The 23,916-nt window shown below is 43.9% G+C and overlaps 1 protein-coding gene across 12 annotated transcripts in view; it reads left to right on the top strand.

Moving 5' to 3' along the window:
• LOC110532151 (voltage-gated potassium channel subunit beta-2) overlaps positions 1–23,916 on the top strand; it is a 116,160-nt gene that overhangs the window by 65,719 nt on the left and 26,525 nt on the right. For all 12 annotated transcript variants that reach the window (XM_090184366.1, XM_036988065.2, XM_090184365.1 and 9 more), the window contains 4 exons: positions 19,778–19,821; positions 20,166–20,203; positions 20,846–20,925; positions 21,790–21,834. In XM_090184366.1, coding sequence (XP_090040492.1) covers positions 19,778–19,821; positions 20,166–20,203; positions 20,846–20,925; positions 21,790–21,834 — 207 coding nt within the window. The remainder of the gene's footprint in view (positions 1–19,777; positions 19,822–20,165; positions 20,204–20,845; positions 20,926–21,789; positions 21,835–23,916) is intronic.

Genomic DNA, 23,916 nt, shown 5'->3' with positions numbered 1-23,916 from the left:
TGGTGCACATGTGTATATGACTGTGCAGGAAAGAGAGAGAACGGATTTCATGGATGACTGATTGTAATGGGGCTATGGAATGATGCTCATAGTTCTGTCTATTACCTTTCTCATTATTCTCTGACCTCATTATAGTGTTGACTGTGAAATGAATAAGACGGATAATCAACTTAATGCCAATCAACTAAGTGGAGAGTGAATACGTTTTTAGCTGAATTCAAGCGGGATGATACACTTTACAACTAGTCTATAGCCAGTATCATTACTTTAAGACCTTTCCTGACATAAAATTATTATACACCTTTGGGAGAAATGTTTCAAATCATGCAATACTATGTGATGGATTCAATAGAACTGTACTTGTAAGAAAAGTTTTAGTGACATTACAGCAGTTCCTCCTGATGCTGGAGCTTGTAATCAGCAGTGAAAGGAAGCTGACAGCTCAAACGACTCCCCGTCACTACTATACTGCTACGAATGAGACGAGCAGAACGGTCTTAGCGCTATCAGTCTTAATGAATTAGACTTTGAAGTGGAAATAGAGCTTAAAATTCTTACATTTTACTTTTAAGGTAAAGACTGAGAGATCGAGCATTTTGTCATTAAGCTCGGGTGGAGCTGGAGGTAGCTTTGATGATAAAGCGCCCTTTAACTTTTAGTGACAGTTGTGTGTTTTGTCTTTTTTCCTCTATTGAGTCACACAAACCCCCTAGCAAAATATCTTCCTCCTCGCCACACACACACACACACACATTTCCGTGAAATTTCATGACTTTTTGGGGAGTAAAAATGTTGCACATACTTTTAAAAAAATGTCCCTACCTCCCAACCCTAATCCTACCCCTTAACCTAACCTTAACACACACACACACAGGCATGCACACACGTGCACACACACCACCCCTCAGCCCTAATTCAGCCACAGTTGTCCATCTCAGATACATAGTCTATGGATACATAGTTTATGATGTAGGTTGGAATCTCTGAAATGTGCTTAATGTATTCTGACTGTAGACAGTATATACATGTACTGTGTATGTTACTGTACCTTTGATGAAGCTTTCAGTACAAGCAGTATTACTGATTGCTGACATTACAAATGTGAAGTGTCCTGAAATGACTTTAATGTTGCACTGACATTTCTAATACACACAGTTGAAGTCGGAAGTTTACATACACTTAGGTTGGAGTCATTAAAACTCGTTTTTCAACCACTCCACAAATTTCTTGTGAACAAACTATAGTTTTGGAAAGCCAGTTAGGAACGCTACTTTGTGCATGACACTAGTCATTTTTCCAACAATTGTTTACAGACTGCTAATTTCACTTATAATTCACTGTATCACAATTCCAGTGGGTCAGCAGTTTACATACACTAAGTTGACTGTGCCTTTAAACAGCTTGGAAAATTCCAGAAAATTATATCATGGCTTTAGAAGCTACTGATAGGCTAATTGACAATTGAGTCAATTGGAGGTTTTCGAGTGGATGTATTTCAAGGCCTACCTTCAAACTCAGTGCCTCTTTGCTTGACATCATGTGAAAATCAAAAGAAATCAGTCTGGTTCATCCTTGGGAGAAATTTCCAAACGCCTGAAGGAACCGCGTTCATCTGTACAAACAATAGTACGCAAGTTTAAACACCATGCAGCCATCATACCGCTTAGGAAGGAGACGTGTTCTGTCTCCTAGAGATGAACGTACTTTGGTGCAAAAAGTGCAAATCAATCCCAGAACAACAGCAAAGGACCTTGTGAAGATTCTGGAGGAAAGAGGTACAAAAGTATCTACAGTGGGGCAAAAAAGTATTTAGTCAGCCACCAATTGTGCAAGTTCTCCCACTTAAAAAGATGAGAGAGGCCTGTAATTTTCATCATAGGTACACTTCAACTATGACAGACAAAATGAGAAAAAAATCCAGAAAATCACATTGTAGGATTTTTTATGAATTTATTTGCAAATTATGGTGGAAAAAAACTTTTGTTATTGACCAAATACTTAATCTCAATACTTTGTTATATACCCTTTGTTGGCAATGACAGAGGTCAAACGTTTTCTGTAAGTCTTTACAAGGTTTTCACACACTGTTGCTGGTATTTTGGCCCTTTCCTCCATCTCCTCTAGAGCAGTGATGTTTTGGGGCTGTTGCTGGGCAACACAGACTTTCAACTCCCTCCAAATATTTTCTATGGGGTTGAGATCTGGAGACTGGCTAGGCCACTCCAGGACCTTGAAAAGCTTATTTTGAAGCCACTCCTTCGTTGCCTGGGCAGTGTGTTTGGGATCATTGTCATGCTGAAATACCCAGCCACGTTTCATCTTCAATGCCCTTGCTGACGGAAGGAGGTTTTCACTCAAAATCTCACGATACATGGCCCCATTCATTCTTTCCTTTACACAGATCAGTCGTCCTGGTCCCTTTGCAGAAAAACGGCCCCAAAGCATGATGTTTCCACCCCCATGCTTCACAGTAGGTATGGTGTTCTTTGGATGCAACTCAGCATTCTTTGTCCTCCAAACACGACGAGTTGAGTTTTTACCAAAAAGTTATATTTTGGGTTCATCTGACCATATGACATTCTCCCAATCTTCTTCTGGATCATCCAAATGCTCTCTAGCAAACTTCAGATGGGCCTGGACATTAAGCAGGGGGACACGTCTGGCACTGCAGAATTTGATTCCCTGCTGGCGTAGTGTGTTACTGATGGTAGGCTTTGTTACTTTGGTCCCAGCTCTCTGCAGGTCATTCACTAGGTCCCCCTGTGTGGTTCTGGGATTTTTGCTCACCGTTCTTGTGATCATTTTGACCCCACGGGGTGAGATCTTGCGTGGAGCCCCAGATCGAGGGAGATTATCAGTGGCCTTGTATGTCTTCCATTTCCTAATAATTGCTCCCACAGTTGATTTCTTCAAACCAAGCTGCTTTCCTATTGCAGATTCAGTCTTCCCAGCCTGGTGCAGGTCTGTAACTTCAGGTCTGTAAGGTCTACTATTTTGTTTCTGGTGTCCTTTGACAGCTCTTTGGTCTTGGCCATAGTGGAGTTTGGAGTGTGACTGTTTGAGGTTGTGGACAGGTGGCTTTTATGCTGATAACAAGTTCAAACAGGTGCCATTAATATAGGTAACGAGTGGAGGACAGAGGAGCCTCTTAAAAGAAGAAGTTACAGGTCTGTGAGAGCCAGAAATCTTGCTTGTTTGTAGGTGACCAAATACTTATTTTCCACCATAATTTGCAAATAAATTCATTAAAAATCCTTAAATGTGATTTTCTGGATTTTTTTTCTAATTTTGTCTGTCATAGTTGAAGTGTACCTATGATGAAGGCCTCTCTCATCTTTTTAAGTGGGAGAACTTGCACAATTGGTGGCTGACTAAATACTTTTTTGCCCCACTGTATATCCACAGTAAAAACGAGCCCTATATCGACGAGCCCTATATCAACCGCTCAGCAAGGAAGAAGCCACTGCTCCAAAACCTCCTTAATAAAGCCAGACTACAGTTTGCAACTGCACATGGAGACAAAGTGGAGAAATGTCCTCTGGTCTGATGAAACAAAAATATAACTATTTTGCCATAATGACCATCGCTAGGTTTGGAGGAAAAAGGTGGAGTCTTGCAAGACGAAGAACACCATCCCAACCGTGAAGCACAGGGGTGGCAGCATCATGTTGTGCTTTGCTGCAGGAGGGACTGGTGCACTTCACAAAATAGATGGCATAATAAGGAAGGAAAATGATGTGGCTATATTGAAGCAACATCTCAAGACTTCAGTTCAAGCTTGGTCGCAAATGTGTCTTCCAAATGGACAATGACCCCAAGCATACTTCCAAAGTTGTGGCAAAATGGCTTAAGGACAACAGAGTCAAGGTATTGGAGTGGCCATCACAAATCCCTGACCTTTATCCCATAGAAAATTTGTGGGCAGAACTGAAAAAGTGTGTACGAGCAAAGAGGCCTACAAACCTGACTCAGTTACACCAGCTCTGTCAGGAGGAATGGGCCAAAATTCACCCAACCTATTGTGGGAAGCTTGTGGAAGGCTACCTGAAACGTTTAACCCAAGTTAAACAATTTAAAGGCAATGCTACTAAATAATAATTTAGTATATGTAAACTTCTGACCCACTGGGAATGTGATGAAATAAATAAAAGCTGATATAAATCCTTCTCTCTACTATTATTCTGACATTTCACATTCTTAAAATAAAGTGATGATCCTAACTGGCCTAAAACAGGGAATTTTTACTAGGATTAATTGTCAGGAATTGTGAAAAACTGAGTTTAAATGTATTTGGCTAACGTGTATGTAAACTTCCGACTTCAACTGTAACTTCAAGGTGCCACAGCCATTGAGCTACATTCAACCCCGGTCAACAGGAGATTTAACATTCTACAAACACATTTTGTACAAGCACTAGCTCAGCCCAGGGATTAAACTCTAGTTTAGTTTCATGTCAAGTCAAACAGCAGTTACCTAAAGTGCCGTCAGAAAGAATTCCCACCCCTTGACTCTTTCCACATGTTGTTGTGATATGGCCTGAATTAAAAATGGATTCAATTGAGATTGTGTGATGTATGTAAACTTCCGACTTCAACTGTATGCTGTATAACATGGCTTTGATTAAGCTTTCAGTAGAAGATATTATAGTGGAGTCGATAGATTGGCCATAGATTAAATTGACTTTTTCCTCTTCTCTTTTCTCCATCCAGCCTCAATATTCCCTAATGAAAATGTGCAAACCAGCAGAAAACTCCATTCCATAAATGGTCACCAGATGGCGCCATGATCTCTTCGCTAATTGTTTCTTAGGAAGGGAGGATAAAAATGTTAGCATTGTCCATAGACAACTTTTGAAATGACTTAAGAAATCCCACAAAATTGTCAACAGTGACACTGGAATCACAGAGAAAGATGAATTATGACCATCGACTTCTGTTTGAATATCCAAGAAAGGTGATTAAATTAAAACCAATCTTTGATGTTTACATTCAAAATTAATGAATGTAATCATCAGGGGGTAAATGTCAAATGATAACATGCTAACTTCAGAAAAATATGAGATGTAATAGAAGTAATATTACAGACCATACGTTCTCATTCAAAGTAATGCATCGTGTCTTGATCTATGTGTCCTTTTCTATGTTCGGAGCTGTATCAAAAAGCTAAGGTACTGTATAAGGTGTCAAAGCTGACTATGCTGAAAAACCTTGTTAGTGCATAGGTCAAATGTGCTTGTTGATGCTCATTTGAATTTCCTGTCTTTTTGGCTTCAGACAAATGCTAAATATTATTGTTTTGTATTAATACTATTCCCCTCTCATAGACAATTGTTATAGTACAGTATGTTTTCCATATGTATTGTGGCTTGAATTTTTCTGTGAAATGGGTAGACGTTTTTGCAATTGTATCTGACAGTCTAGAAAGTCCTAATTGAATCACTTGAACGGCTTGATGCTTGATACTGTAGCTACATACTTAACCATAACTTTGATGAAATATTGAAATATTAATTATTCACAGATGCCATCTTTACCTACTTAGGTCAGGGAGTACAGGGGGGATGTTTTGTAACAAACACAAACACACAAATTTAATGAGCTGTGATTACGTTTATGAGGATGATGATGATGATGATCATTATGTTCCTATCGGTGATCTACCAGTATAAATAGATGAAAGGTTCATTGAAGAGCCGGCCAGCCAAGTTCTACTGTTAGTCCTCATTGTCAATTCAGATAAAATAACTAAACCATGTTAATTATGCAAAGTAGTACCACACATACAGTGTGTGTGTCTGTGTTTGCTTGTGTGCATGTGTGGTTGTGAATGCTACTTCGTAAGGCGTAAGGATTTCACCATTTAGTTATTGACTGGATTCGTCTGGAATTTCACCTTTTAGTTATTGACTGGATTCGTCTGGATCGTGAGGTCAACCAGTCTTTTTTCTTGTTTTCAGCATGTTTTTCAAGAATGGCGAGGATCATCATTGACTCTTTTGGTCTGCATTTACCCATGATTTCAAATTGAGAAAATAGGACTGCTTTATTTTATTTTATCATAAAAGTATTCAGACCCCTTGACTTTTTCCACATTTTGTTACATTACGGGCTTATTCTAAAATGGATTAAATAAAACTAATGACTCACCAATCTACACACAATAACCCATAATGACAAAGCGGGATTTTAGATTTTAGAAGGGTACCAAAACATTTTCTGCAGCATTTAAGGTCCCCAAGTGACCTCCATCATTCTTAAATGGAAGAAGTTTGGATCCAACAAGACTCTTCCTAGAGCTGGTCGTCCAGCCAAACTGAAAAAATTGGGGGAGAAGGGCCTTGGTCAGGGAGGTGACCAAGAACCTGATGGTCAATCTAAAAGAGCTCTAGAGTTCCTCTGTGGAGATGGGAGAACCTTCCGGAAGGACAACCATCTCTGCAGCACTCCTTTATGGTAGTGGCCAGACTGAAGCCACTCCTCAGTAAAAAGCACATGACAGCCCGCTTGGAGCTTGCCAAAAGGCACCTAAAGACTCTACGACCATGAGAAACAAGATTCTCTGCTCTGATGAAACCAATTTTGAACTCTTTTGCCTGAATGCCAAGCGTCACGCATGGAGGAAACCTGGCACCATCCCTACGGTGAAGCATAGTAGTGGCAGCATCATGTTGTGGGGGTGTTTTCCAACGGCAGGGACTGGGAGACTAGCCAGGACCGAGTTAAAGGTGAACGGAGCAAAGTACAGAGAGATTCCTTGATGAAAACCTGCTCCAGAGCACTCAGGACCTCAGACTTGGGTGAAGGTTCACCTTCCAACAGGACAACAACCCTAAGCACACAGCCAAGACAACGCAGATGTGGCTTCGGGATAAGTCTCTGAATGTTCTTGAGTGCCAGAGCCCGGACTTGAACCCTATCGATCATCTCTGGAGAGACCTGAAAATAGCTGTGTAGCAACGCTCCCCATCCAACCTGAAAGAGCTTGAGAGGATCTGCAGAGAAGAATGGGAGAAACTCCCCAAATACAGGTGTGTCAAGCGTGTAGTGTCATACCCAGGAAGATAATTTCCGCCAAAGGTGCTTCAACAAAGTACTGATTAAAGGGTCTGAATACTTATGTAAATGTTATTTTTTTATAGCAAAAAAAAATCTAAAACCTGTTTTTGCTTTGACATTATGAGGTATTGTGTGTAGATTGAATAGGGGAAAACAATTTAATACATTTTAGAATAAGACTGTAACTTAACAAAATGTGGAAAAAGTCAACAAGTCTGAATAATTTCCAAAGCCACTGTATGTCCCAAAAAATGTTTTTCCTGAGCTTTCTTATATCACTTAGATATAGGACAGACACTTCAAAACCTTATTCCTTATGATTCATTTTTTGACTGTCTTTTTTGCAATTCAAGAATGTGTTATTCAAGGCGTTTTGATAGGCTATAGTAGTAAACTGCCACATTCGATATCATATCCCCCCAAAAAGTAAATAAATAAATAATTAAATAATAATAATTATATATATATATATATATATATATACATATACATATATATACCTAAAGGGGTCTTAAAATTCAAAATCAAATACCCAAATGATCCATGGTATGGCCGTCTTAAACAATTCCATGTTAGGGTAGTCAAACCTTGTTCACCAAGGACCTGGGAAAGAGTTGCAGAGTGGAGGAGAAGTATTTATAAAGGATAAATAACCATCACTTTGCAGAAGGCCACGCAAAAACGAATGATTAGTAAATGGATTATAAGGACCTAATTTCTTATGACTCAATATTAAACACTTTAAAAGTTGTTTCTAAATGTGTGAATAATTACATTACTAACATTTACAAATGTTTAATGATTAATAAATTATGAATAAACAATTTTTCTTTCGTAACCGGCCGCGACCGGGAGGTCCGTGGGGCGACGCACAATTGACCTAGCATCGTCCGGGTTAGGGAGGGCTTGGCCAGTAGGGATATCCTTGTCTCATCGCACACCAGCGACTCCTGTGGCGGGCCGGGCGCAGTGCACGCTAACCAAGGTTGCCAGGTGCACGGTGTTTCCTCTGACACATTGGTGCGGCTGGCTTCCGGGTTGGATGGCGCTGTGTTAAGAAGCAGTGCGGCTTGGTTGGGTTGTGTATCGGAGGACGCATGACTTTCAACCTTTGTCTCTCCCGAGCCCGTACGGGAGTTTTAGCGATGAGACAAGATAGTAGCTACTAAAACAATTGGATACCACGAAATTGGGGAGAAAAAGGGCTAAAATTCAACAACAAAAAATTACAAAAATTTACTATTTTACCTATCCATTATAAATGAGTTATTATAAAGTGTTACCCAACAATGTTGACTGCCATCACTCCAAACATATTGAGCAAACACTCTGTTTTTTTTTACTGTTGCTATGAATCGTTACTGTAGCCTATGCTATTTAATAAACTATAGTATCAAATTAATCCACAATGGAGTATGGCGAGAATATTACGTGCCCCCAGCCGAATTGGAGTTGATGACAACACAAAGGCTGTCAATAACCCACAGAACTTGAGCCAATGGCATGCAGTATTAAGCCATGAAACGCGTTGATTGGCCAGTGAGTGGCCAAGCCCTCGTCACACCTAGAATGTATTTATTGACCAAAACCCAGCCCTTTCGCAACACCGCCAGCTATTGTGCTCCTACTTCCTGCGGTGAACATTTCTGACACACCTCAGGATCTATTGCGCTACCACCAGCACTAAGATTTACCATTGCGTTAGTTTTGTTAAAATAGAGCCCAAGCATTTTCTATGCAGAAAAATCCCTGCACACACACACACAACGTCCCCATAACCTTGTGTAAGGGCTTCCTCAGATCCATTAAGTACTTTCTACAGAGCTACGTTGGGCCCCACACAGACACTAAAGTCATGTGCCTTTGATTTCATGATGTGCCTTTGATTTCATTTCATGTGTATTATCCATCTCTCTGCCCGCTGCTCAACACCAGTTTGGTGACATCGTCGAGGAGTGGACAGCAGTTGAGAGAGAGGTAAAGAGGGCGAGAGTGTTAAACGTGTGTCAAAGAGAATGATGGGAGAGGTAGAGCGAGGGGAGCGACAGAGCTTTGGAGAGGTTGACAGCCAGAGATAGTGATGGTGAGCAGGTGAGGATGAGAGGGAAAGTGAAGAGATAAGAGCAAGAAAAGAGTGAGACAGACTGAAGAAATCAGTTTAATTTAGACTGTCACCATTGAGGAGGAGAATTTTATTCTCCATTATTTGATCACTGTGGGCAGAAAAAGAGATTGAAAGTGCTGCTTTAAAGCTAGAATCCTTAGTTGCTACATCCATTTGTGGACTTATAAATTAATAATTTACCCATTGATTCTTGAAGAATACAATCAATAAATACCTCTTGAGCTTAGTTCAACTGCTGTATCCCATCAGAACCCAAAATATAAGCTTGTTTTACTCTAATGGTTGTAAATAATGTATATGAATACAATGTATATAACACTGTATAGCATCAAAACATGGTTAAAACTATAATTTCACATCATGTATGGTACGTCCTTGCATCCATAACTCTGTTTTTGACAGTGGTTACATTTCTCCAGGCCCATCCCTCCCGTCCATTTTTACAGAAACAGAGGCAGGGTGATCCTATCAGAGATCAAGGTAAGACCTAAGTACAGACTGTGTGAAGTATCGATGTTTATTGTAAAACCAGGTGCAGGCAAATGACAGGTCAAGGCCAGCAGGGGTCGGTAATCCAGAGTAGGAGCAAAGGGACAGGATGGCAGGCAGGCTCAGGGACAGGCAGAGTTTAGTAATCCAGGGGTGGAGCAAAGGAATAGGACGGCAGGTGAGCTCGGGGTCAGGGACAGGCAGAATGGTCAGGCAGGCGGGCTCGGGGTCAGGACAGGGAAGTGTCAAAACCAGGAGGGTGAGAAAAGAGAAACTGGAAAAGGCAGAAGCTGACGAACTGGCAACACACAAACAGAGAACACAGGTATAAATACACAGGAGACAATTGGGGAAGATGGGCATCACTTGGAGGGTGTGGAGACAAGCACAAGGACAGGTGAAACATATCAGGGCGTGACAGATTCGCTTTGTTATTGTTTCAAGTAAGGATTCTTGCTTTAAGAGGTGATTACGTAAACACCAGTGGAGGCTGCTTACGGGAGGACGGATCATAATAATAGCTGGAACGGAGCAGATGTAATGGCATCAAACCATGTGTTTGATGTATTTGATACCATTCTACTTATTCCGCTCCCGTCCTTCACAATTAAGGTGCCACCAACCTCTTGTGATAAAAGCTAAATGCTCTCCACTATCCAGCCCTCTTTTAACTGATACCGGGGCCAAGGCAACAGCTTGGTTACACTGCCGGCAGTAAGAGATAAGTATGGGGTGAGAGAGAAATAACTACTGTTTGTTTGTTGTATACACTGGAGGTGGCCCAACCTGCCACTCCCCAGTAAACAAGCAAATGTATACCGTAGCTTCAGATGTGTTGTTTTTTTCATGTCGTGTCATCCCTTTACCACTACACATATGTAAGAATGTGGAATTGTTATGTAATGGACGTTTAACGGTCATGCTGTGTAACTTTTTGTCATTGGAGCTCATTCATTCTTTCTGTCCATATTCAGTACTTGTAGGTGGATGTGAACTCTATCAAACTTCCCATATAAGGACGTAGCCAAGCTAAAAGGAATGAGGAAATGTAAAATATTGGGGGGGGGGGGGGGGTCTGAGATTGGAGGCAGGCTTTGATATTTGGGGGTGGAATTCCGTTGGTACTCACTGTACCATTGGGAGCCTAGCTCCTTTGCTTCAGGTTGTCATTGTAAATAAGAATTTGTTCTTAATTGACTTGTTCTTGTTCTTAATTGTCAAAAGTTTTAACACACCCACTCATTCAAGGGTTTTTCTTTATTTTTACTATTTTCTACATTGTAGAATAATAGAGAAGACATCAAAACTATAAAATAATACATATGAAATCATGTATTAACCAAAAATGTGTTAAACAAATCAAAATACATTTTAGATTTTAGATTCTTCAAAGTCGCCACCCTTTGCCTTGATGACAGCTTTGCACACTCTTGGCATTCTCTCAACCAGCTTCACCTGGAATGCTTTTCCAACAGTCTTGAAGGAGTTCCCACATATGCTGAGCACTTGTTAGCTGCTTTTCCTTCACTCTGCAGTCCAACTCATCCCAAACCATCTCAATTGGGTTGAGGTTGGGTGATTGTGGAGGCCAGGTCATCTGATGCAGCACTCCATCTCTTACATAGTCTGGAGGTGTGTTGGGTCATTGTCCTGTTGAAAAACAAATGATAGTCCCACTAAGCGCAAACCAGATGGGATGGAGTATCGCTAAAGAATGCTGGGGTAGCCATGCTGGTTAAGTGTGCCTTGAATTCTAAATAAATCACAGACAGTGTCATCAGCAAAGCAGCCCCACACCATCACACCTCCTCGTCCATGCATCACGGTGGGAACCACACATGCGGAGATCATCCGTTCACCTGCTGTGCGTCTCACAAAGATACAAAGATACAAAGATACGGCGGTTGGAACCAAAAATAGTAATTTTGGACTCACAGACCAAAGGACAGATTTCCACTGGTCTAATGTCCATTGCTGGTGTTTCTTGGCCCAACCAAGTCTCTTCTTATTATTGGTGTCCTTCAGCAGTGGTTTCTTTGCAGCAATTCGACCATGAAGGCATGATTCACACAGTCTCCTCTGAACAGTTGATGTTGAGATGTGTCTGTTACTGGAACTCTGTGAAACATGTATTCGGGCTGCAATTTCTGAGGCTGGTAACTCTAATGAACTTATCCTCTCCAGCAGAGGTAACTCAGGGTCTTCCTTTTCCTGTGGGAGTCCTCATGAGAGCCAGTTTCATCATAGCGTCTGATGGTTTTTGCGAGTACATTTGAAGAAACTTTCAAAGTTCTTGACATTTTCCGCATTGACTGACCTTCATGTCTTAAAGTAATAATGGACTGTTGTTTCTCTTTGCTTATTTGAGCTGTTCTTGCCATAATATTGACTTGGTCTTTTACCAAATAGGGCTATCTTCGGTATACCACACCTACCTTGTCACAACACAACTGATTGGCTCAAACTGTCATGTATTATCATGTTGTGTCTTGTTTCTGTCCTTTCCCTTCACCCTGTCTCCCTCTGCTGGTCGTTATTAGGTTACCTTTTCTCCCCCTCTTTCCCCCAGCTGTTCCTTGTCTCCTCCTAACTACCTCGTCACCCCTTTTCCCACCTGTTCCCTTTTTCCCTCTGATTAGTCCTCTATATCTCTCTCTGTTTTTGTTTCTGTCTTTGTCGGATTCTTGTTTGTGTTATTCATGCCTGAACCAGACTATCGTCATGTTTGCTGCAACCTTGTCCTGTCCTGTCGGAATCTGCCGGTCCATCTGAGCCTACGTTTGTTTTGTTATTAAAGAAGCTCTGTTTACGTTAATTCGCTTTTGGGTCCTCATTCACGCACCGTAACAGAAGAATCCGACCAAGAATGGACCCAGCGACTTCGGATCCTCTCCACTCAGCCGTCGAGATCCAGGGAGCGATGCTAGGCAGACACGAGCAGGAATTGTCTGCTGCTCGACATGCCGTTGAGACCCTGGCCACCCAAGTCTCCAACATCACAGAACAGGTTCACCATCTCCGCCTCGATCCACCGGCCACTTCCAGGGCTTTCGAATCTCCGGAGCCCAGAATCAATAACCCGCCGTGTTACTCTGGGGAGCCCACTGAATGCCGCTCGTTCCTCACCCAGTGTGATATTGTGTTTTCTCTCCAGCCCAACACTTACTCCAGGAGCACTGCTCGTATCGCCTACGTCATATCTCTCCTTACTGGACGGGCTCGTGAGTGGGGCACGGCAATCTGGGAGGCAAGGGCTGAGTGTACTAACCAGTATCAGGACTTTAAGGAGGAGATGATACAGGTTTTTGATCGATCTGTTTTTGGGGAGGAGGCTTCCAGGGCCCTGTCTTCCCTATGTCAAGGTAATCGATCCATAACAGACTACTCTATTGAGTTTCGCACTCTTGCTGCCTCCAGTGGCTGGAACGATCCGGCTTTGCTCGCTCGTTTTCTGGAGGGTCTCCGCGCAGAGGTAAAGGATGAGATTCTCTCCCGGGAGGTTCCTTCCAGCGTGGATTCCTTGATTGAACTCGCTATTCGCATTGAGCGACGGGTTGATCTTCGTCACCGAGCTCGTGGAAAGGAGCTCGCGTTCTCCGTTGCCCCCCTCTCCGCATCACTACCATCTTCCTCTGCCGGCTCGGGTGCTGAGCCTATGCAGCTGGGAGGTATCCGCATCTCGACTAAAGAGAGGGAACGGAGAATCACCAACCGCCTCTGTCTCTATTGCGGTTCCGCTGGTCATTTTGTCACTTCATGTCCAGTAAAAGCCAGAGCTCATCAGTAAGCGGAGGGCTACTGGTGAGCGCTACTACTCCTGTCTCTCCTTCAAGATCCTGCACTACCTTGTCGGTCCAGCTACGCTGGACCGGTTCGTCAGCTTCCTGCAGTGCCTTAATAGACTCTGGGGCGGAGGGCTGTTTTATGGACGAGACCTGGGCTCGGGAACATGACATTCCTCTCAGACAGTTAAGGGAGCCCACGGCCTTGTTCGCCTTGGATGGTAGTCCTCTCCCCAGGATTCAGCGTGAGACGCTACCTTTAACCCTCACTGTCTCTGGTAATCATAGCGAAACCATTTCTTTTTAAATTTTTCGTTCACCTTTTACACCTGTTGTTTTGGGCCATCCCTGGCTAGTTTGTCATAATCCTTCTATTAATTGGTCTAGTAATTCTATCCTCTCCTGGAACGTCTCTTGTCATGTGAAATGTTTAATGTCTGCTATCCCTCCTGTTTCCTCTGTCTCTTCTTCACAGGAGGAGCCTGGTGATTTGACAGGGGTGCCGGAGGAATATCACGATCTGCGCACGGTGTTCAGTCGGTCCAGGGCCACCTCTCTTCCTCCACACCGGTCGTATGATTGTAGTATTGATCTCCTTCCGGGAACCACTCCCCCCCGGGGTAGACTATACTCTCTGTCGGCTCCCGAACGTAAGGCTCTCGAAGATTATTTGTCTGTAGCTCTTGCCGCCGGTACCATAGTCCCCTCCTCCTCTCCCGCCGGAGCGGGGTTTTTTTTTGTTAAGAAGAAGGACGGGTCCCTGCGCCCCTGCATAGATTATCGAGGGCTGAATGACATAACAGTGAAGAATCGTTATCCGCTTCCTCTTATGTCTTCAGCCTTCGAGATCCTGCAGGGAGCCAGGTTTTTCACTAAGTTGGACCTTCGTAACGCTTACCATCTCGTGCGCATCAGGGAGGGGGACGAGTGGAAGACGGCGTTTAACACTCCGTTAGGGCACTTTGAATACCGGGTTCTTCCTTTCGGCCTCGCTAACGCTCCAGCTGTCTTTCAGGCATTAGTCAATGATGTCCTGAGAGACATGCTGAACATCTTTGTTTTCGTTTACCTTGACGATATCCTGATTTTTTCACCGTCACTCCAGATTCATGTTCAGCACGTTCGACGTGTCCTCCAGCGCCTTTTAGAGAATTGTCTTTTTGTAAAGGCTGAGAAGTGCACTTTTCATGCCTCCTCCGTCACATTTCTCGGTTCTGTTATTTCCGCTGAAGGCATTAAGATGGATCCCGCTAAGGTCCAAGCTGTCATTGATTGGCCCGTCCCTAAGTCACGCGTCGAGCTGCAGCGCTTTCTCGGCTTCGCGAATTTCTATCGTCGTTTCATCCGTAATTTCGGTCAGGTGGCAGCTCCTCTCACAGCCCTTACTTCTGTCAAGACGTGCTTTAAGTGGTCCGTTTCCGCCCAGGGAGCTTTTGATCTCCTCAAGAATCGTTTTACATCCGCTCCTATCCTTGTTACACCTGACGTCTCTAGACAGTTCGTTTTCGAGGTTGACGCGTCAGAGGTGGGCGTGGGAGCCATTCTTTCTCAGCGCTCCCTCTCTGACGACAAGGTCCACCCTTGCGCGTATTTTTCTCATCGCCTGTCGCCGTCGGAACGTAACTATGATGTGGGAAACCGCGAACTGCTCGCCATCCGCTTAGCCCTAGGCGAATGGCGACAGTGGTTGGAGGGGGCGACCGTTCCTTTTGTCGTTTGGACTGACCATAGGAACCTTGAGTACATCCGTTCTGCCAAACGACTTAATGCGCGTCAGGCGCGCTGGGCGCTGTTTTTCGCTCGTTTCGAGTTCGTGATTTCTTATCGTCCGGGCTCTAAGAACACCAAGCCTGATGCTTTATCTCATCTCTTCAGTTCTTCAGTAGCCTCCACTGACCCCGAGGGGATTCTCCCTGAGGGGCGTGTTGTCGGGTTGACTGTCTGGGGAATTGAGAGGCAGGTAAAGCAAGCACTCACTCAAACTCCGTCGCCGCGCGCTTGTCCCAGGAACCTTCTTTTCGTTCCCGTTCCTACTCGTCTGGCCGTTCTTCAGTGGGCTCACTCTGCCAAGTTAGCCGGCCACCCTGGCGTTCGGGGTACGCTTGCTTCCATTCGCCAGCGTTTTTGGTGGCCCACCCGGGAGCATGACACGCGTCGCTTCGTGGCTGCTTGTTCGGTCTGCGCGCAGACTAAGTCCGGTAACTCCCCTCCTGCCGGCCGTCTCAGGCCGCTTCTCATTCCCTCTCGACCGTGGTCTCACTTCGATTTTGTCACCGGACTGCCTTCGTCAGCGGGGAAGACTGTTATTCTTACGGTTGTCGACAGGTTCTCTAAGGCGGCTCATTTTATTCCCCTTGCTAAGCTTCCTTCTGCTAAAGAGACGGCACAAATCATCATCGAGAATGTTTTCAGAATTCATGGCCTTCCGTCAGACGTCGTTTCGGACAGAGGTCCGCAATTCACGTCTCAATTTTGGAGGGAGTTTTGCCGTTTGATTGGGGCTTCCGTCAGTCTCTCTTCCGGCTTTCACCCCCAGTCTAACGGTCAAGCAGAACGGGCCAATCAGACTATTGGTCGCATCTTACGCAGTCTTTCTTTTCGCAACCCTGCGTCTTGGTCAGAACAGCTCCCCTGGGCAGAATACGCCCACAACTCGCTTCCTTCGTCTGCGACCGGGCTATCTCCTTTTCAGAGTAGCCTCGGGTACCAGCCTCCGCTGTTCTCATCTCAGTTCGCCGAGTCCAGCGTCCCCTCCGCTCAGGCTTTTGTCCAACGTTGCGAGCGCACCTGGAAGAGGGTCAGGTCTGCACTTTGCCGTTATAGGGCGCAGACTGTGAGGGCTGCTAATAAGCGTAGAACTAAGAGTCCTAGATATTGTCGCGGTCAGAGAGTTTGGCTCTCCACTCAGAACCTTCCCCTTAAGACCGCTTCTCGCAAGTTGACCCCGCGGTTCATTGGTCCGTTCCGTATTTCCCAGATCATTAATCCTGTCGCAGTTCGACTTCTTCTTCCGCGATATCTTCGTCGCGTCCACCCGGTCTTCCATGTCTCCTGTGTCAAGCCCGTTCTTCGCGCCCCCGCTCGTCTCCCCCCCCCATCCTTGTCGAGGGCGCACCCATCTACAGGGTCCGTAGGATTTTGGACATGCGTCCTCGGGGCCGTGGTCATCAGTACCTAGTAGATTGGGAGGGGTACGGTCCTGAGGAGAGGAGTTGGGTTGCTGGACCGTGCGCTGATCGATGATTTCCTCCGTTGCCGCCAGGTTTCCTCCTCGAGTGCGCCAGGAGGCGCTCGGTGAGTGGGGGGGTACTGTCATGTATCATCATGTTGTGTCTTGTTTCTGTCCTTTCCCTTCACCCTGTCTCCCTCTGCTGGTCGTTATTAGGTTACCTTTTCTCCCCCTCTTTCCCCCAGCTGTTCCTTGTCTCCTCCTAACTACCTCGTCACCCCTTTTCCCACCTGTTCCCTTTTTCCCTCTGATTAGTCCTCTATATCTCTCTCTGTTTTTGTTTCTGTCTTTGTCGGATTCTTGTTTGTGTTATTCATGCCTGAACCAGACTATCGTCATGTTTGCTGCAACCTTGTCCTGTCCTGTCGGAATCTGCCGGTCCATCTGAGCCTACGTTTGTTTTGTTATTAAAGAAGCTCTGTTTACGTTAATTCGCTTTTGGGTCCTCATTCACGCACCGTAACACAAACGCATTAAGAAGGAAAGAAATTCCACAAATTAACTTTTAACATGGCACACCTGTTAATTGAAATGCATTCCAGGTGACTACCTAAGGAAGCTGGTTGAGAGAATGCCAAGAGTGTGCAAAGCTGTCTTCAAAGAGTGGCTACTTGGAAGATTCTCAAATCTCAAATATATTTTTATTTGTTTAACACTTTTTTGGTTACTACATGATTCCATGTGCGTTATTTCATCGTTTAGATGTCTTCACTATTATTCCACAATGTATAAAATAGTAAAAATAAAGAAAAACCCTGCAATGAGTAGGTGTGTACAAACTTTTGACTGGTACTGTACCAGTATAAATAACAGTGAAATAAAGCTTCCCCTCTGCGGTAGCTCTCGCAAAGCTAACATCCACTCTTTGTCTTATCATACCCAGATAAACGTTTTTGCTCTCATAGCATTACCTTCTTGTATATCTACTGCTTATACCTTACACTTTCTTGGATCTTATTTCTCCCTCTCACCAAAAGTATGTGGACACCTGCTTGTCGAACATGTCATTCCAACATCATGGGCATTAATATGTTGTTGGTCCCACCGTTGCTGCTATAACAGCTTCCCCTCTTCTGGGAAGGCTTTCCACTAATGTTGGAAAATTGTTGCAGTGACTTGCTTCCATTCAGCCACAAGAGCATTAGTGAAGTCGGGCACTGATGTTTTGCGATTAGGGCTGGCTTGCAATCGACATTTCAATTAATCCCAAATGTGTTCGTTGTAGTTAAGGTCAGGGCTTTGTGCAGGTCATTCAAGTTCTTCCACACACCAATCTCGACAAACCATTTCTGTATGGACCTCGCTTTGTGCATGAGGGAATTATCATGCTGAAACAGGACAGGACCTTCCCCAAACTGTTGCCACAAATTTGGAAGCACTGAATCGCCTAGAATGTCATTGCATGTTGTAGCATTAAGATTTCCCTTCACTGGAACTAAGGGGCCTAAGCCCGAACCATGAAAAACAGCCCCACCATTATTCCTTTTCCACCAAACTTTACCGCTGGCACTATGCATTGGGGCAGGAAACGTTCTCCCAGCATCTGCCAAACCCAGATTAGTCCGTTTAACTGCCAGATGGTGAAGCGTGATTCATCACTCCAGAGAATGCATTTCCACTGCTCCAGAGTCCAATGGAGGCAAGCTTTACACCACTCCAGCCAACAATTGGCATTGCGCATGGTGATCTTAGGCTTGCGTGCGGCTGCTCGGCCATAGAAACGTGTTGGGGAATGTGTTGGGGAAGTGATTTGCTTAATGAACACAGCTGCCTTACTTACCATGGGGCTTGGGTGAGGGCAAGCTGAGTCTCCCTATGACTGACTGCATGAACTCTGATTCCACAGTACCACTTTTCCATAAGCTTCTTTATAGGGTTTAGGTGTTACTCATGACTTCCAACCAACAATGGAGCAAATCAGGAAGCTGGTCTATCACAGGGCCATACCCCTAATCCATCTCCTTATTGCTGAGTGCCAAGTAAAGAGACATTGAGTATTACGTATGACTAGGGATCGAATCCCCAAACCTTCCAATCTCAGGTGGCCACTGAGTTGTCCGAAAACACCATAGGAAAACACCAGAGCTACTGAACAGTCCTTAAGTCCTTAGCAGCATAGAGATGGGTAGAGTGTTCACAAAAATAGGAGTGCCCTCTTTCCATCTCTATGTTTAGCATATGTTTGTATCTAAAGTGACTTAAAGTTAACATGCAATATATTCAGTTGCCTATGTGGGATGTAGCCCGGGAATTGAACCCACAACTTTGGTGTTGTGAGCACTACTCTCTGACCAACTGAGCCATCGGAACCATCAATCAATCAATTTGCCCAGCCCTTGTCATAGCAACATTGGTAGTTATGTGCTTCACGGTAACCATGGAGAGGAGGAAAGGTGTATGTAGAACAGCATGGCGTTGTGGGCGCTAGAGAAAGAGCTCGGCAACCCGGAGAATCAGGAAACAAAGGCTACATATTCATCTCCAATTGACTCCCTGAGGCCAGTCTCTGCCCCTACCCCTCCCTCACCCCCCTCTGTATCCAGGGATGTGTTAGTAGCAAAGGCCCTCTCAGTGACACTGAGCACTGGATTATGGGGGATCTCTACACACACACAATGCTTTGAGTAATCTTGTCACCGTGGCATATCCACAAGGCATTTGTATCTCTCACAATTGCAGTGAAATAACTGGGTCTTCTACTGTAGCTGCAGTTATAGGACTTCACTGTCAGATCTCTTTCTCAACCAGAAGATAGCAGAAAGCTGCTCTTGGACCCGGAGTTGTTCATCCTCGCTTTGATCTGAACACATGGGACACTATCCTAGCAGTCTGTTGAGAAGTCTGCGGAGAATCAATGTGTTTCCATTTATATACTGTGAGATATATGATGTAAAATCAACCATAGAAACCCATATATAGAAACCTTTTGCTAATAGTATTTCACAGGACTCTGGTCAAAACGAGTTCACTATATAGGGACTAGGGTGTCGTTTGGGATGGAGAATCTCCAGTTCATGCTATTCCTCTTCTCCTTCTGTCACAGCACAGGTCAGTAAAGTCATTTTTCACAGCCTAACATGTTCTCTTTTTTTGACAGAAACCTGGGCAAGTCTGGATTGAGGGTGTCCTGCCTGGGATTAGGTGAGTGTGATGATCCATTCAATTGAACTCACTGTCACGTTCATTGTCCTGGTAGGAAATGCATTGTACAGTCAGGAGTTGCAAAAGATACAACGTATGTTCACCACATTCTCTGCAGACAATGGACTTCCGCATATGCATGGCTGCTCGCGTACACACACACACACACACACACACACGCACTCATAGGCGCGGTTTCCCGGACACTGATTAAAACTAGTCCTGGGGTAACAAGCAAACGAAAGGGAGAATCTCCATGGGAAATGATTTGAAGTTCAGGACTAGGTTTAATCTGGGTCCGAGAAACCACTCCATAGGGTTCTGACACTCTCTATTCTCCACAGGCACGTGGGTTACCTTCGGAGGACAGATCACAGATGAGGTAGGCGGAGACTCCATACTCACAACATCCATTGTCCATGTCCACAGTGTATGTGACGTAGTGGAGTCAATATGTGCGATATTAGGGTGACATCCTAATTCAACCATGAATCTAGCTGTCAATATCCAGTTTAGCTGCTTGATTGATTATTATTTTAATTAAAATCACATTTTAGGTGTAGACTAACAGTGAAAATTCTTTCTTACGGGTCATTTTCCAACAATGCAGAGTTAAAGATAAAGATACAAATAAAATGTCAAATAGAAATAGTGACATGAGGTAATGTATAAATACACAGTGAATAACGACTAACAATAATTAGTAAAAACAACGTGGTTATATACAGGGAGTACCAGTACCGAGTCAAGGTTATTGGGGTACGAGGTTATTGAGGTAGATATGTACTGTGCATATAGGTAGGGGTAAAGTGACTAGGCACTTAACAAGGATAGATAATAGACAGTAGCAGCAGCATTTGTGGCGAGTGTTAAAATGTGTGTGTGGCATCAGTTTGTATGTGTGCACAGCGCATGCTATCCATGTGTCATTGCTTTATGCTAATCAACTAAAGCCTTTTCACTTTTCAGACCTTCCATTAGACAGACACCTATGTCATCTCTCTTTCTCTCTCTCTCTCTGTAGATGGCGGAAGAAATAATGACATTGGCATATGAGAACGGGATCAATCTGTTTGACACAGCGGAGGTCTACGCTGCAGGGAAGTGAGTGCACACACGCACTCATGCACGCATGTGCAGGCACACATGCACACACACGCGCATACACACCACACACACACATCCACTCTTCCATTCCATCTCCGTCTGTTTTACTGGGCCTCAGTGGCTAACCACTTTGAGGTCACTGTAGCTTCAGAGTGTGGTTGAACTCCCATCCCCTCCAACTGCATAAGAACATCTTCAACTGCATTACGTGTGTGTGTGTGTGTGTGTGTGTGTGTGTGTGTGTGTGTGTGTGTGTGTGTGTGTGTGTGTGTGTGTGTGTGTGTGTGTGTGTGTGTGTGTGTGTGTGTGCGTGTGTGTGTGTGTGAAATTATAACACTCACACACCGCTAATAACACTCACAAACCACATACAGTACACACACCACAAATACACACTAACAAAGCTGTGTTTGATAAGAGCTGTCACATAGAGGAAGATGTGCTTGATGGGAAATGATAAGAGCCATTCATGGAGAACACATTGGTCCTTGGGGCAAAGATGTAACATCTGTCAACAGCCAGAGAGATGCATCGTCCTCGACCCAATCCTCCCTCTATCCTTCCCTTTCACATGCTGAGAATGTCCTTTTGGAGAGAGAAAGAGAGAGCGCGAGAGAGAGAGAGCGAGAGACTGAAAAAAGTCTGAAAAAGCGATAGGCAGAGCATTATTCTCTGCTGTCACGTTTCAGTAAATCCCCTGCTTCATTAGCCTTGACCTCATAGACCAGAAGTCTCCACTGCTCTCCTATTTCACAAATTGTGCTCAGTACTTCCCTCATGCACCATGTGTCAATAACATCCAAAGAATGGTATTCATTAAACTTCCCATGGTTGTAAGAATGTGTTGTTCTTCTCTTGCAGGGCAGAGGTCGTATTGGGAAACATCATCAAGAAGAAAGGTTGGAGGTGCGTAGAGTTTAATGGGATTTCTGTTGTCGTCCAGAGCCATTTTCACACATGCCCCAGTGTGTGTGTGTGTGTGTGTGTGTGTGTGTGTGTGTGCGTGTGAAATTATTGCTAATGCCATCTATGCTGGAAATTATAATATATATATATATATATATATATATATATATTTGTTTTATGAGCATGGCCTTATTTCTATTACAGCATATTGGATGACTGTCTTTCATATTCCATTCACCCAGCTCAATATAACATCCATCGGTTTAGGCTGCTACATGATCCAAAAATAGGTCCTGTACCCATCATGAGGTTGCTACAACCTAGCTTATGAATGAAAGTTTACAACGTAGGTGCACAGGTCAAGAGAAAAATTTGAGTAATCAAGGTGACAGACAGTGACACATTCAACACCACCTTGCACACTCTTGCCTGCATCTAGCTGATCTAGGTTCTAATCATTAGTCCAGCTGTTGCAAATGAGAGTTCCTATTGGACAAATTAATGTATGTTTATCTATCCCCGTTTTGTTCTGTTTGCTTCCATTTAAGAAACTTTTTCAATAGAATTGGCGGAATGAATACATCCCTGACCACACGCAAACACAATTCACTTTCATAGCAGCCACATCTGAACAGCATGATCACTTTACGCATTGTATAATTCCTTCTCGCATCTACGTGTTCTCCTCCTCTTACCTTTTCCCTTTGCTTGTGGACTTCAGTGCTGGTCTGTGACCAGGTGAAAAAACATTTCCAAGCCAATCATTCATATTATAACTGCTAAACGCTACTCACAGCCTACATCGTTGTCACCATATTAGCTAACATCTTAGACAACATACAGTGCTTTGCAAAAGTATTCACCCCCTTGGCGTTTTTCCTATTTTGTTTCATTACAACCTGTCATTTAAATAGATTTTTATTTGGAATCCATGTAATGGATATACACAAAATAGTCCAAATTAGTGAAGTGAAATGAAAAATTCTTCAAAAAATTAAAAACAGAAAGGTGGTGCGTGCAAATGTATTCACCACTTTTTCTATGAAGCCCCTAAATAAGATCTGGTGCAAACAATTACCTTCAGAAGTCACATAATTCGGTAAATAAAGTCCACCTGTGTGCAATCTAAGTGTCACATGATCTGTCACATAATGTCAGTATATATACACCGGTTCTGAAAGGCCCCAGGATCTGCAACACCACTAAGCAAGGTGCACCACCAAGCAAGCGGCACTATGAAGACCAAGGATCTCCTCAAACAGGTCAGGGACAAAGTTGTGGAGAAGTACAGATCAGGGTTGGGTTATAAAAAATATCCGAAACTTTGAGCATCCCACGGATGTTAAAAAATGGAAAGAATATGGCACCACAACAAACCTGCCAAGAGAGGGCCGTCCACCAAAACTCACGGACCAGGCAAGGAGGGCATTAATCAGAGAGGCAACAAAGAGACCAAAGATAACCCTGAAGGAACTGCAAAGCTCCACAGGGGCGATTGGAGTATCTGTCCATAGGACCACTTTAAGTCGTACACTCCACAGAGCTGGGCTTTACGGAAGAGTGGCCAGAAAAAAGCCATTGCTTAAAGAAAAAAATAAGCAAACACATTTGGTGTTCACCAAAAAGAATGTGGGAGACTCCCCAAACATATGGAAGAAGGTACTCTGGTCAGACGAGATTCAATTTGAGCTTTTTGGCAATCAAGGAAAACGCTATGTCTGGCGCAAACCCAACACCTCTCATCACCCCGAGAACACCATCCCCACAGTGAAGCATGGTGGTGGCAGCATCATGCTGTGGGGATGTTTTTCATTGGCAGGGACTGGGAAACTGGTCAGAATTGAAGAAATGATGGATGGCGCTAAATACAGGGACATTTTTGAGGGAAACCTGTTTCAGTCTTCCAGAGATTTGAGAGTGTGATGGAGGTTTACCTTCCAGCAGGACAATGACCCTAAGCATACTGCTAAAGCAACACTTGAGTGGTTTAATGGGAAATATTTAAATGTATTGGAATGGCTTCGTCAAAGCCCAGACCTCAATCCAATTGAGAATCTGTGGAATGACTTAAAGATTGCTGTA

Source organism: Oncorhynchus mykiss, chromosome 9 (assembly GCF_057628025.1).
Source record: "Oncorhynchus mykiss isolate SJ-2025 chromosome 9, ASM5762802v1, whole genome shotgun sequence".
Taxonomy (NCBI): Eukaryota; Metazoa; Chordata; class Actinopteri; order Salmoniformes; family Salmonidae; genus Oncorhynchus; species Oncorhynchus mykiss.
Note: the sequence above shows the minus strand (reverse complement) of the source record. Positions and strands in the feature narration are given on the sequence as shown.